The sequence below is a fragment of the Procambarus clarkii genome, chromosome 45 (genome assembly GCF_040958095.1).
Source record: "Procambarus clarkii isolate CNS0578487 chromosome 45, FALCON_Pclarkii_2.0, whole genome shotgun sequence".
In the NCBI taxonomy this organism is placed as follows: Eukaryota; Metazoa; Arthropoda; class Malacostraca; order Decapoda; family Cambaridae; genus Procambarus; species Procambarus clarkii.
In genome coordinates this window covers 16,754,220-16,770,159 of record NC_091194.1, presented here as the reverse complement: position 1 = coordinate 16,770,159, position 15,940 = coordinate 16,754,220, and the positions used below count along the sequence as shown (strand labels likewise).

The following is a 15,940-nucleotide window of genomic DNA, read 5'->3' as shown; positions in this document are numbered from 1 at the left end:
AATAGTGTTTCGTTACATTCAATGATGGTTTTCTGTGGGGAGCCCCTTCGGCTCTCTGGAGCTTCATAACCAAAGTAAGAAAAGAGGCACTTACCCGGGAAGTGGCCGCCACATGCTCCTCAACTCGAAGGCGAGACAACTGGCTACAACCTACAACCCAAAGCTACACATAAACGCCCAGAACCAGGAATGTGTACCAAATAATGGGTGGCCAGGACCCTGTTCGATCTCCAATATCCCAGCACCTGAATGTCAGCCCAAGACATGTTACCGAAAATGGCAGCCAAAGCAGCAAACTTATGCACGTCATGGGCATGAGGATAGACCGCAGGTTGGCTAGACTTAATAACCCTGCAGACGACCTGGGAGACCTGAGCCCTGGAACAGGAAACAAGGGAAACCCAATCTACCCAAAGCACATTCCCGGCCACTGAAGCCAAGGCGCACAGGCAACGGCGAAGAGTCGCAACCAGACACAACACATGATGCACTCCCGGCCTGACCAACCAAGCATCCTTGGGTCACCCAAGGACCCCTCCGGAAAGTGGTCGTTTCATTCTTCGTCAGAAAAGAAGGAGAAGGCTGCAACCGAACAAACCAACTACCAGGACCAAAAGAACAGAAACCCCCGCAGCTGAGGAGAGAATGAAGCTCACCAACACGACCCCCAGAGGCCAATACCAACAGAAAGAGAGAATTAGAAAAGCAATCTGGAACCGAAGGGGCCACCACAAATCGAGAAGAAGAGAGAAAGGAGAGCACTCTGTTCGAGGACCAGGACGGCTCAGGTGGAGCACGAGCAGGGCGGAGATGAAATAAAGCACGAGAAAGCTTACGGAACGGGGCAGAAGTGACATCCACCCTGAACACAAGCTGGAGTGGCTCTCCCAGTGTCACACGATATGAGGCAACAGTATTTGTCATCAAATAACGGTCTTGAAAATGCCAAGAAAGAAAGGACAAGACAACCCGATCAGAAATAGAAGACAACCCGTAAAGAGAGTGAAAATGGCAGAAAGAATGCCAGGAAACTTCATACTGTCGCCGAGACGAAGCTCTCGGGCGGGACACCATCAACGAAACCACCTGATCACCATACAAATGGTGATAAACCTGCATCAAAAAGACCAGACACGAAAAGCGGAGGAGAAGAACGAACCAACCATGTACCAGACCGGTCCGATCTGATGGAAGAAGCGGAGCCACGGTAAACGCCCTGGGTTCAGACACTGAGCAAGCAGTGCCTGAAACCACGGCTGGGCTGGCCACCATGAGGTCACTAGGATGACTCTCTCGTGGTAAGACTCCAACTGAGCCAGAACCCGAAGCAACAGCTGGACTGGGGAAAAGAGGCACAGGTAACCCCACCTCGACCAGTCTTGCTGAAAGGCGCCCACCGTGAAGGCTCTGCAGTCGGGGAAGGGTGCCCACATATATGAGGAGACACTGAGACCATGCCGGCAGAGCATACGTCCGGCAGAGCCAACTGAAGGAGTTGGCGTCAACCGTCCATTCTGTTGATAGGGGAACGAAATGAGACAGACCATTGGACGCTCCCCGAATATGAACTGCACGGAGAGCCAAAACCCTGAGAAACCAGCAGACGAGCCACTCAAAGTGACCAACCCCAAAGGAGCAAGGACCGACAAGGACCAAGAGGAGACAGCCAAACTTCCGCGTACTCCCGCACCATGCTGTGAGCCCAACAGAAGGACAGACCTCACAGCCCCTGACCGGCCTGATGAGCACTGATCACAAAGCCCCAGATGAGAGACGATGCGTCCGTGAACTCATTAAGCGAGGGCTTGGGTAGGCACCAAGGCACTGAACTCTGAAAAACTTGAAGAGGAAGCCAGTGATGCAGCAACTGATGCAAGGCCCTTGAAGGCTAAACCTAGCGATCACGAGAGAGGCGGGAAGGACTCCGAAGGAACCAGAACAGATGCCAAAGCCAAACCCGACCCAGCAGGTAAACCAGCACGGTGAAGTTCAGGCTCCTGCACAACTACTCGAGCACCCGCCAAGTGACCTGGGACCCCCCCCCTCCCAGAAACAGATGAAGGTGGGACCGCAGCAACGCCTTCAGAGGAAGAGACATGGAAGCAGTCCGAGAGTCCGAAACAAGATCCAGCCAGCTCCAAACCTGGGACAGAACGAGATGGGACTTCCTCCAGTTCACCTAGAACCCGAACCCAGCAAGCCGGGAGATAATCACATCCCTTGTGAGCAGACAAGCAGACCAGCTGGGAGCCACACCAGCCATTCGTTGAGGTAAGCCAGAATCCGAACCCTTAGTAGATGCAGATGGGTCACCACGACCCAGGTAAGACACGTGACTACACAAGGTGCCAGATTCAGGCCAAATGGCAATGAAAGCGGTAAGCCTGATGCCCCATGAAACCTAATCAGTCCCTGAACCTCAGATGAATGGGAACATGTCAATACGCATTCCTGAGGTCCAGGAACACCATCAAGGTACCCGGCTCCAACAGAAGCCGGACCTGAGACAGAGTGGTCATCTGAAAGGATGGGCAAGGAATCCAGAGGTTCAGATGGGACCACACCCAAGTGCACCCACTCCAAGAAAACCCAACGGAGCACAGGGAAAGAAGCCTGCCCCACTAACCCTGAAACCCCACTAACCCTGAAACCGCCCAATGCCACCACAGGCTGGATAATACGACCTGAAACACCCACGAATCATGGGACCAAGTGAGAGCATACAGCGCGAGCCACCTCACCATCACCCTGTCAACGGGACAACCAGCGAAAGGGCCGATGCCCCTTACAAGAAGCTGACCGACGAGCAGAACAATCATTGTGCCAACCAGATGATGCCGGCTCCGAAGGAAGCGCTGGCTCAGAAGCTGGCACCAATAGCCTATTCTGACCAGCAGAACCCTGAGCCCTGGCATGACCATTCCGAGGAGGCCGAGACCAGCCACCTTGGAGAACCAACAAGTCTGACATAGGACCACAACTAGACGAAGCCGCCTGCAGAAACTGTGCAACAGCAGTCTCCACAAAAAGCAATGGACAAAACGGCGACGAAAACTCAAGAGCCAGAACCCATGCGGATTCTGAAGAGAGTGAGCACAGCCTGCCGGCATGTGAGGTGAGAAACAAAGAACAGAAACACCGCCTCCTTGAGAATCGGCGCAAACAACTTCAACAATGCTGCCGACGCTCTAACCACCGAGGCTAGCACACCAGACAAAGGCCCGGCACTCAACACCCCTACATCCCCTTCAAGAAAGTCCGAGGACAACTCAAGAAGGGAAAAGATGCGCAAGACCAAAGCCAAATGCCCACGGGCGCACAAATCCTCAGCAACCAAAGATGCCAAAAGGGTAGGAACATGCACGTGCAGCTGCACAAGGCCAACATTATGATGAAGCACAGGGGCAAACAAGCATGCATTAAAGCGCTCAAACTCGCCCCTCAGGTAAACCTGCAGAATGGTATAAGTTTCCCGCCACTCAAGCATGCGGATCTGGCAAAACCCATGATGCACCCCCAACGAAAAGAATAGGCAGTCTGCCAGCCAGGAACAATCCAGAACCTCCAAATGCACTCAATACGGGGAAGAAGAACCAAACTCAAATGAGGACAGATCCATCACAGAGGCACAATCTGGGTCTTGCAGGAGGTATGGAGCAAATACCTCCAGAACTTCCATAGGTGAGGTATGAGAAGCAGAAATCCTCCAAAATGAAGGAGCCTACCCGAAATCATCCTCATACAGTGGGGGTCAAAGGAGGCCCAAGCCACCCAAGACACCTCCCCAGCCCCAGGATCCTCCAAACCAGGACCCGGGGCAGAACTGTCCTCCATACCCTCTACTCTTAAAGATAAGGCCGAGTCCAGGGGAAAGGCAGAAAAGAAGAGGGCCTGCTGGTGGGACCCAGAAGCCTTAGCAGGTGGAACCTGCTCGAATGCCTCCGTCCCCAACCCGAAATAGGCACCTTCCCTCAAGCCACCAGAGTCTCATTACCAACTAAACCCTGCCCTGACTCCAAAACCCTCAGACATTTGGGAGCTGGGGGCAGGACGAACAAGGAAAGGACAAGGAAGCGTGGACAGAACCAAAGTCAAAGCGACTAATGCCCCCAAGTCCAGGTCTCTATAACCAAAATGGGGCAGCCTCGGGGCATCCGGGTAGGCAATCAACCTAGCTCATTTGCAGCAACCTCAACCTAGGATGCAGCATGGATGCCACTTGTACCCGAATATCAATGTCATCAGAATGGGTAAACTGGAGAACAAGCAGAGAACATGACTCAGAAGACTCTGGGTCAAAGGTGTCATTGACCCAACAGGCAGCATGATGCGAGCACATGCGGTGACTGTCATCCTGAGACAAGGGCACACAGCAACATTCAAACTCGCACGAGGCGAGCTGGAACTCTGAAGACGCATCCATAGGGCCATGGGAAGGCCAGGCAGGGTGTTGCTAACCAGTTAGACTCAAAGGCAAACAAAGGAAATGATCAAACCTCTGAAACCCCTGTAACGTGTATAATTACGGGGACTTAGCGAAGGGCCACCAAAATAAAATAAGTAATCCTATAGTCACACAAAGCGAACCCCCACCAGGCAAAGAAAACAAAAATAAAAGAAAAACCCTGCAAAAGTACAACGTCACCAGAGGAAACAGGAACCAGCTGCTGCATAGGTAAGCTGGCTGCGCACACCTTCACACCCCAACCAGCAAAACTACCACACTTTACCCAAGGCCAAACAAGAGCCACAAAAACCCAACAGGCCCCCAAGGGTGGGGTAAATGCTGAGCAGCAAAAACCCCTACGGAAATGGTGTCCCGAAGGCACTAGGGAAGAGAATCCTAGCACCCTGAGGTAGTACTCATTGGGAACTTAGGAAAGGCTGCTCTAAGTGCATGCAGCCCCGGTACACTAATTACACCTGACCAGCACACCACAATGTAGCAGAGAACACCACTAAGGCAAAACACTGCCAGGAAATCGAGGCCAGAATTGATGACAGCTCCAGATTGCATTAGCAAATTAATCTAAGAATAAACAATATCCAAATTATTAACAAAGTAGATGGCAAATTCTTTGATGTTCTCATCGATATCAAGCTGAATTTCCAGGGACACATTCTAAATATATAAAAAAAAAAAACTTCCTAAAACTGTTGGCATCCTTTCTAAGATCAGATATTATGTACCTCCCCCTGCCCTGGTGATGCTTTATTACTCTCATCTATCCTTATCTCAACTATGGTATTTGTGCTTGGGGTTCTACTACACAAAATCATTTACGTCCTCTAATTACTCAACACAAAGATACTATTAGAACAATATCGAACTCTGGTCCCAGACAGCACTCGGTATCCTTACTCAAATCTTTGAATATGTTAGATATTAAATCACTGCACATCCTCTCATGTGTGCTCTATATATTTAAAACTCTGAGCTGTAATGTCACTCCTGACCTTAAAAACTTCCTAGAAAGTTGTAACAGAACCCATGGGCACCTCACCAGAAACAAATACCTATTTGATATTCCAAGAATGCAACTTAATCAAACTAGAAATGCTCTACAAATCAAGGGACCCAGAATGAGGAATGACCTTCCCAATCATGTCAAAGGCTGTACCCCTCTCAACCAGTTTAAAAGAAAAACTAAGTACTGTACTACCTAATTAACTCCATGTAACCTACCTTACCCCTAAATGTCAACCCATGTCTTACTATTTTAAACAATGCTGTTTGTTGACCAACTTGTAAAATTGCTGATTTCTGCCATGTTCCCCACCCCCCTTTTTTATTTTATTCCTTTTTTCAACAAAATTTATTTTTTAATCTCAATTACTATTAAGTTTTAGTCTAAATATCTTCCCCCCCCCCCCACACCATGCCCGAAATGCTATGCGTATTAATGGCTTTAGGTATTGTATGTACTAGCTATAAATCCAACATTATAATTGTAACTCATCATCTATGTGTTACTTCTGCCCGAAGTAACCATCTGCCCGAAACCCTACGCGTACTAGTAGTGGTTTTATAAGATTGTAAATACCATGCTATGTATCCTCACAAACTCATGTACCTTCTTGTATATAAATAAATAAATAAATAAATAAATAAATAAAATGTATGTACTTTTACCTGAATAAAAATTTGAATTATTTGAAATTTGAATTTGAACCAACGAACTGGAGTTGTTGAGTAGCCGAAGTGGAGGGTCCGGGGTCCCCCCTCCCCTTCCCATTGCGGACAAGCAGCGCAGTGGTGAGGTGTGACGTTTGCTTGTTTCCTTAGGATTTGGTAGAGTTCTGCCTCTCTGTTCAGTTTTCAGTTGCAATTTTCTTACCAAGTGGGGTCTTATGTTATGCCTACCTTTCTAGGTGCCTAACCCCAGCTGATGGCAGATTCGGAAAACCCCCAACCACAGGTTTTTTTTTCAAGGGCCATTGCTCCCTGTGCCTCTCTGAGGGAACGAGGTTCTGGCTCATGGTTTCTTGTCCCCGGAAGGCTGAACTCCAATAACTAATGTCCTAGTCTAATGTATTGCATATTATCCGAATAGCCCCAGAGAGCCGAAGGGGCTCTCCACAGAAAAGTCTATTAAGACTTTCTCATATTTTACAGAAACACAGGCCAGGAAGATATTAAAGCAGCTAGAATCTAGAAATTAACTTTAGCATTTTATTTCTAGTAAATTTAGTTCTGTCTTCATGTATGGACTGTCAAAACTCTCAACCTTAACATTTCCATGCCGAAATAGCTCTGGTATTGTTAGTGTTTCTTGTACACTAGCTGGCATTATTGTAAAATGTTTGTCTAAACTGTTAGGTAATGCACTCTGGATATTTACTACTTAGGAATAGGACCAAAATAAAAGCAGCATGACTTATTTTTGGTAAAAAATTATGAAGAAGGCTGCAATTATTCTCCATCCTATTGTACAATAAATTAAAAGCTCACATTACTGTGCTAAACAACTATTACTACTCCTGCCCCTCTTCCATCCTACTCCCTACCACACCCCTTCCCCATTCAATCCCTTTCACAATGCCTTCCCTCCCAATTTCTCTCTCTCTCTCTCTCTCTGTCCTCCTTTTTTTTATCTTTTCCAATCATCTTTTGAGACATGCCATATTATTTTTACCAAAATGGCAGTTCATGGATTACACATTGAAATGTGCTGGCTCATAAATCCTTCTGAGACTTGGAGAAATTCCAACTTTTAGATTTTTAGACTTAAGAGACTCCACTATGTTCAAAATATCTCCTGCATGAGTCTGTATTAAAATTTAACCATTAAACAAAGATTCCACCATATGCTTTAATAAATTAATGCACAAATAAAATTAAGATATGACAATATAAACAAAATAATGACATGTAATCAAGAAAAAGAAAATTAAAAAATAAGGAGAAACAACAAAAAGTATTCATGGTTAATATACACTTGAAGTTTGAGAAAACTGAGAATATCACAAAGAATTGCTGTCAAGCATGGAAAAAAAACCATCGTTGAATGTAATGAAACACCAAATTTTGGGTGTGTCCTGGAGGTTCCCCGGAGCTATCCAGGATAATATGATTATCCCTAACTTTGGCACCAGTTGATGTGGGTGGAGTTCTAGGCCTACCGGGGACCACGAGCCAGAACCTGGCCCCCCTCAGAGAGGCACTAGGAACAATGGCCTATAGGCAGGTTGGGAAGGAGGCAGGCAGGCTGGCTGGCAGGTTGGGAAGGAGGCAGGCAGGAAGCGCTGTATGGGTGAACCACGTGACCTTTGAGAGAGTGTGTGTGTATGGGTTGTGGGGGAGGGGGAGGTGTGTCGGTGGTGGGGGAGGGACCGACTGACTCCGTAAGCCTAACCACACTCGACAGACCTGTGACCCAGATTCGTTTCTTAAATGTACATCATCGTATAATTTTGGCTGGCTGGCTGGCCAGCCAGCCAGATCTTGTGGTTGGTGTGGCTGGCTGGTGTGGGTGGGTGGCTGGTGTGGCTGGGTGGGTGGCTGGTGTGGCTGGCTGGTGTGGGTGGGTGGCTGGTGTGGCTGGGTGGGTGGCTGGTGTGGCTGGGTGGGTGGCTGGTGTGGCTGGCTGGTGTGGGTGGGTGGCTGGGCTGGCTGGGCTGGCTGGGCTGGGCTGGGCTGGGCTGGACTGGGCTGGGCTGGCTGGGCTGGCTGGGCTGGGCTGGGCTGGCTGGGCTGGCTGGGCTGGCTGGGCTGGCTGGGCTGGCTGGGCTGGCTGGGCTGGCTGGGCTGGCTGGGCTGGCTGGGCTGGCTGGCTAACTGGCTGGCTAACTGGCTGGCTGGCTGGCAGGAAACATCCAGAGGATGTTTGCCAGACATCTTAATAATCAGCTAGGAACAATTAAGGACTTTTATAAAGTGGATCAGGACTTCACTTATTGGTGAGTACTGTACAAACAAAATACGGTCGCATTTACGCTATGAACCTGTCGATTTTTCCCCTAGAGTTTTTTTTTTTTTTTTTTTTTATAAAAATTTCTTTTTACATTTCTAGTTTATTTTTTCCCTCTATTTCTCGTTTATGAACTTACATGTTAACCGATAGGTCTCGTCCCCAAGGGGTTCGGAAACCAAGTGGTGCTCTGTACCCCAAAACAAACCCCTATTCTGGTTAAAAACGACGAAAATAGACAAACGAGTGGACACAACTCTCTAAACGAAAACAATCAAACAAGCATGACGTCACATGAGCCGCGCCGCATGTCTGCACAGCTCCCCCCTCTCCACGAGGGTAAAGGGGAAGCCCCAGACCCCTGCACCGGCGATCCACACCCCAGTTCTGAGACTGGATGTCAAAAAACGCAAAACTGACGACTGAAGGGAAGGAGGGAGGGTTGCCGGGAAGCCGGTGGGACTCACCCAGAAAGTGACGTTTCATTACATTCAACACTAGTTTTCTGGGGGCCAGAGCTACTTTGCCAATGAAGGAGAGGAAAGAAATGGGACTTACCTGGGAGGCGGTCGGTGCTCACAACTCAACTCAAAGTTGAGACAACCGGCTGCAACCGCTGACCCAAAGCGACACAGGCCCAACTAGGTCCAGGAACATTAACGAGGTAGCGTGCAGGCAGGACCTATTCGACCACCAAAAATCCTGTGCCCGAATGCCAGCCCAGGACATGTTACCAAAGATGGCAGCAAGAGCAGCAAACGGACGAACACCATGGGCACGGGGACAGACCGCAGGCTGGCTAGACTTAACCCTGCGGACTAGCAGAGACTCATACAGGAAAGAAGGGAAATCGGATCAACCCAAAGCGCGTCCCTGGACACACAAGCTGTAGTTGTGTGTTGGAGTTGGTTGTAGGTTGGAACAAGTTAGGTGAGAAGATGGTGGAGGCCAAAACCGTCGGTAATTTCAAAGCGTTATATGACAAAGAGTGCTGGCAAGACATGGCCACCACGAGCGTAGCTCTCATCCTGTAACTACACTTAGGTAATTACAGAGCAGAAGATCTGCAGCAGCTACTTAATCACTTTTCCGCAGCCTATTCCGCATTCGGCCTGACAATCAGCCTGAAGAAGATATAGGTGATGGGGACAAGACGTCAATGAGCTACCCCCCCCACCAGGCACAAACAAAAATGAAAAGAAAACTCCGCAAGAGGACAACGTACTCGGAAGGAACATAGCCGGCCGCTGTAATAGGTGAAAACTAGCTGCGCAGTACCCCGCGCCCTTACGAGTGCAAAAACTATCACTTACTCCAAGGTAAACAAGGTAGGAAACCCCCCCCCCCCCAACACACTCGGGGCAGTCAATCACCGAGCAGCAAAAGACCAACAGAGGTAAACCCAAGGTGACTTGTGGAAGATAACCCAAGCCCCAAGGGCGGTACTTACAGGGCACTCAGGGTAGGGAACCCTAAGCACATGCAGCCCGAGTACCTGAGAATATTACTCCCAGCTTGCACACCATCAAAAGAGCAGTACTGGACACAAGGCACAGCACAACACACGAGAGAATCTGGAGCTTGAGCCACACGACCGAGCCACAATCACATCAGCCAAGAACTGACGGGTGGATAGCTAGCGCGATGGGTCTGGGGCTCCCCCTTCCCCCTCCTGGGGAGGGGGGGAGCTGCGCCGACAAGCAGCGCGGCGAGTGTGACGTCATGCTCGTTTGCTCGTTTTTCAATTGGGGAGTTCTGTTTTCTTGTTAATTTTCCGTAATAGTTTTAACCAGATTAGGGGTTTGTTTTGGGGCACGTACCTTTCTGGGTACCCAGCCGCCCGATCAATGGCAGACATAGAATACTCCACCACAAGTGCATTTCTATAGGCCATTGCTCCTCATGCCTCTCTGAGGGGGCCAGGTTCTGGCTCGTGGTCCCCGGTAGGCCTAGAACTCCATTCACACTGACTGATGCCAAAGTCTAATAATATACATATCAGCCTGGATAGCTCTGGGGAGCCAAAGGGGCTCCCCCTAGAAAAAAAAAAGTCATCAAGACTTAAAAGTTGAAATAAAGCTACTTTTCGGTGAGTTCCAATTCATATTTTAAAACAAATATTATATTTTAGTAACTAAGACCAATTGGCAACAAAACATTTATGTACATGACTGAAATGTGAACAAATGTAGATTACTATATTTCAGGAAACTAATCCTTACCTCCTACGATATATGTAGAGCAAGAGTGCGGAAACATACAGCAAAAGTAATATCATGAATGGTAAGATGAGCATCGTTAAGATGACTGGGTACACAAGCGACCAAACCCATCCTAGGTACAACAGATCCAGTTGGTGGCCTGCAAGGATACACTGTGTGACTTTATGAAACAAAAACTGTTTTACGATGCTTTTAAAATGTTCCTGCCCTGTTAGAAAAAGCAATGTTTCAATATATCTTTGCAATAGTTCTAAGCAATGACATAATATATAATATAAACTGACAAATCCCCAGTTCCTTAATCCTTAGACCTCGCATATTTCTGCGAATATAAGGGTATAGTAGCAAAAAATATTTTAATTATGTAAAAATAACTGTAAAATGTTAAACAAATCTCCAACTTATAAAGTGTTGTGAAACTTTCATCAAAATGTTTTCAGAAACTGATTTTAGACGAATTTTTGAAAAATAAGAACGTTTTATTGATAAGGAGAACAGCTCCTAATAACTGAAACTGAAAGATTATGCAGTAATAAAGAGATGCAAGCACCTGTCATACACTCAAAGAAGAACAATAGTAGTAAGAAGTGTCCACAAAGTGGATATGCAGTTGGTGTCTTTATATCATTGCTGAGAAATACATAATAACACAAATAATAATGAATAACCATGTTAATATGATCTATTTTGTTATATATATCATATAAATACATTGTCCAATGCTAATATATGTTACTTTCATCAATGTAACCAAAATATTTTTTTAAGGGGATTTTTTTGTTTAAGATTTTAGTTATTTTTTTCTCCTTTGTTTATTATCTGATTTTGTTGTAACCTTTACATCGTGGAGAATGCATGTTTCCAAATCTATGTGAAGATAGAATGGAATTGTTCAACAAATAAATCAATCACAACTTGCAAAACTTTGAACTTTTAATTTTTGGGGGCTGATTTTTTCTCTTATTTCAAACTATATTTTCTTTGTCTCTTTAAGTTGTTTTGATGATTAGGGACCATGTTAGGGATTTTTCACTTATATAAAGTATACCCTAAATATATCCCCTAAATCATTATAATTATTATAATTATCTCTATATTTTGTGTTTTTTGAGGGGTTATTTTTTTCTTGACTTCATTCCAACACATGTTGACCTACGACTTTCACATATTAGAGTACGAGTGCCAAACAATGTTTATTAAAACATACAATTAAATTAATGAATTAAAACTACCTTTATTCATTGTTGATAACTTCAACTTCAATGTATCTCTGAAAACAGAGTTTCAACTTTGAGTGGCTTCTAAAATTCCAGTTTTTAACCGATTCTCACTATTTTGACATACTGTGTGCTCAGCTGTCTGTTCTACAATCCCATCAGAATGGATTTTTCATAAACTTTATACATTTGGAGTTATAATTTTTTTTGTTCTAAATTTGCCACATATTTCAAATGCCCTATTGACAATTTTTTTTACAGTAAATTATACTGAAAACCACTATGTATAAAACCATTATTATATACTTCTAATTTGATGAAAATGAAGATTATATGCTATTCTGAGAGAATAACAACATTAAATGAACAATTAATGATAGTTCATATTTTTTATTCCGACTTGAAAATCTGGAGTTTTCAATATTCATTTTTAAAATTAAATTTGATTATCTTGTTTTTCAAGTTATGCTGTGATCATTTAGACAAAGTTGGAGCATTTGCCTAGTTGATTATGCAAAAAAAAAAAATTGGAAAGTATTTGTGCAAATTTTAAAAACTTATGTTAAATTATTTTTTGTCAAATCATATACAGTATGTATGTATTGCGCAGTCTAAGAATTAAGTAAGGGGCTCAGATTATTAAAGCAACAATAACATAAAGATTCATTAACATTATGGATAAATTTGGCTATTGCACAAAGAAGGATTTCACAACACTATCTGGCTTCACAAACAGCTTCAGTATAGCTTAACATAAAAAATCAACATTTCCAGTCATTCTAGTCATTCAAATAATTTAAGCAAAGCTTAAAAACACACACTCTGGGTGAAGTTCTACTTTACAAAGTAAGGTAAATATGGGGAAAAAATACTACTAAACCAAAATCACTACATAGCACTTGGAAGAGAGATGAGGACAATGTGCTGGAATATTAAGACAAAGAACTTGGATATAAGCACAAAGAACTTGGGTATGATTTCAGTGAAGGAACAGTGCCCAACTATAGTGGAACCTCGGGTAACGAACATCCCTCTCTACAAATTTTTCGGGTTACGAGCCCAATTTCTTCGTAAAATTTGAATCGGGTAATGAGATTTACCTCGCATTTAGAGTTTGTTGATACACGTATGGGTCGACCGAGTGCGTGTTTCCTGGTGGCATGGACGACCACGCTTCAGTTTACCAGTGTCTCCCACGTAGTGACAATCGCACTTGAATTCTTCGTAAACAATTTTATTGTTTTTCTGCTTTTTTGGTTAAGTAATTATATACCAAGCCATGGGTCCCAAGAAAGTCAGTGGTAATGTTCAACCTAGGAAAATAGTTGCGAGTAGAGGCAGTAGAGGTTGTCCCTTCCTCATTAAGAAAATGTGTAAAGTATGGGTAGAACAGCAAAGTTCTGTTGAAAAACTCACCCAGATAAAGCTGTAGCAAGCCGTTGCATTGACCTTTTTAATGACAATGTGATGTCTTAAAATGTATGGAAAAACAAGTATCTTAAGACAGGTTCTTACTAAGACAAGCAAGCACATGAGCTACAACCAGGTCCTAGTGGTATGCCTGCAAAATGTAGGAGTGTGTGTGTGTACCCCTGAGACGGCATCACTGCCTGATGTTATAATGAAAGGGGACTCCCCTTCCAAACACTAACACCTCTCCTCCTACCCCCCCCCCTCCTCACCGTCTTCCATATGCCAACAAGAGTCATCAATAAACATAAGCTATAACTTGCACATACTATAGTACAAAATATTTGTGTGAATTATGTATGAAATGTATTTTTAAATTAATATTTTTGGGAGTGTGGAATGGATTAATTAAATTTACATTACTGTATTTCTTATGGGAAAATTTGTTTCGAGTTGCGAATTTTCGGGTTACGAGCTGTATCTGGGAACGGATTAAATTTGAAAACCAAGATATCACTGTACTTGGTAGCCTACAGGTGTTTGGAACCATAATCATCTAAAGCCTACCATAGCCTAACGTAGAGAGTACCCACATTTACCGTAGTTTGCTTCATCACATTAACACTTATCATATATACAGCTTACTTCTGTAGTTTATCAGTAAATACCAGCCCTTATATTAGTGATGAAATTTTGATAAAACTAATTTATTCAGTACCTTTTAGTAATATCCAGGCAGTCAAGTTTACAATGATAGCTCCCTTGTATCGTGAACAAATGCCACTCAGCCAGACCAATACATCTATCATATTTGTACAGTATAACAATATACAATTCATTAAATTAACACTTTCGCGCTCTCGGCGCTTAAAAAAAAAACAATACCCCAGATGCTTTCGGCACTTCGCGCGCCTGCGCGGTAAGACCGAAAAGTGTACACTCTTTTGACTGTCCTGACAATAATTGAAGGCGCACGTATTTAAATTTGGTATCACTGTGTTCGCAATGAAATTGTCTATAAGAGCATACCTATAAAATGCCGTCCAAGCATAAGGAGTATCAACACCAAATAAAAAACTATGCAGATCACTCGCCGAGAGCGCCAAACAGCAACAAAATGTTTCCACTCTCTTAATGGTTGCGAAGCCTACAGTTGTCCTACATCGCTAATTTTGGTATCATTGGAATCGCAATAAAATTCTCTACACGGACATATGCATATGAATGTTTAATATAGGTAATTGCCCACCCGCAAGAGTGTGTGAAGTGGAGAGTAGTTAGCCGCGAGCGCACTGGCGAAAACACAGGGGGGAAATCATGCTTGGAAAGTTTATACGTTTCCTGACCCTACTTTTCTATGTACGTATTTCTTTTTTATACCAATGTGTTCGCAATAACATTTTCTATAAGATGAACTGTATAACATTTGTACAAAGCATGTGTAAGAGAAGCGCCAAATATAGAACCACGTCGCTCAGTATGCGTTCGCGGTAGAAACGAACGCATTGTTTTCGTTCGTTTGATGTTTGTCATGTTTATACTTGTTGAAACATTTTATAATTTGTATGACAGTGATCGCAGTAAAATTCCCTACACAGACATATACATAACACATACAAATATTTCCCACGTGTTGGATATATCAACGGCTAAAGGGAACCCACTGCCACACGCTCGCCACACCCCCAAACATACTTTGTGTATTTTTTTTTTTACTCATAGAAGTTTATGTGATATAATATTCATTCTGGTACCAAAACATTCGCAAATAAATTCCCTACAAAACAAAAGTATCCCCATCCATTTCGGTTAAAAAATGGAATTTATAAAAATATTTTTTCGATGGACGAGAAAACTCGGCTGTTATGCGGAATCGTAAGAGAAAACGGCGACGAGTTATCTCTAATCTAAAGCGCGAAAGTGTTAAACAGAGGATTAGTAAAAACAAAAAATACATAATATTCTATTAAAAGGAAAAAAAACATAAAAGGCTGGCTAGATAATTGAATTTTCACTGCCTCATAACTCGTTGGTTGACCAACCGATTTTATTGGCCAGAGAGGGGTGGCTGCCACAATGATTCAAAGGAATTCTGTACAAGTCTTGGACTGGTCTGCATTGCTCCCACCCTCCCCCCCCCCTGCAGCACAAAAAGCCAGCACTGAATGTAATGAAACACCAATTTCTGGGTGAGCCCCAGTGGCTCCCTGAAGACCACTATGTGCTGAGATGGTACCATCTACTAGATCACATCAGCCACAGAGTTCTATAGGCCTACTGGGGACCAGTATCAGAATCTGGTCCCCCTCAGAGGTGCAGGGAGCGGTGACATTCATTTCTGCCACCTCACTGTGGAAGGTAACCAGAAAGTCACCAAGTAAATCCAAACCACTGCTGGCTTCAGTAGTGACTGATGCCTTAAAACCACTGAAAGAACTCCCCAAACTACGTATAAAGACCAGATTTGAAAATAATGAAATGCCAGTTTCTGGGTGAGCCCTGGAGGCTCCCTGAAGCTAGCATACTGATTAAGTGCCACCGCACTTGGAGTCATCAGTCGCAGAGTTCTTGTATACCTACCAGGGACCACGAGCCAGAACCTGGCCCCCTCAGAGAGGCGCAGGGAGCAATAGCCCATGAACACCCTTACATTTAAATTATGTCATCTAGCCATCGACCA

General features: G+C 44.4%; 1 protein-coding gene across 10 annotated transcripts in view; it reads right to left on the bottom strand.

Annotated features, from left to right (window-relative positions):
- Positions 1-15,940, bottom strand: part of LOC123769741 (DGAT1/2-independent enzyme synthesizing storage lipids) — an 85,502-nt gene that overhangs the window by 20,318 nt on the left and 49,244 nt on the right. For all 10 annotated transcript variants that reach the window (XM_069301463.1, XM_045760971.2, XM_045760973.2 and 7 more), the window contains one exon: positions 10,634-10,772. In XM_069301463.1, the coding sequence (XP_069157564.1) occupies positions 10,634-10,772 (139 nt within the window). The remainder of the gene's footprint in view (positions 1-10,633; positions 10,773-15,940) is intronic.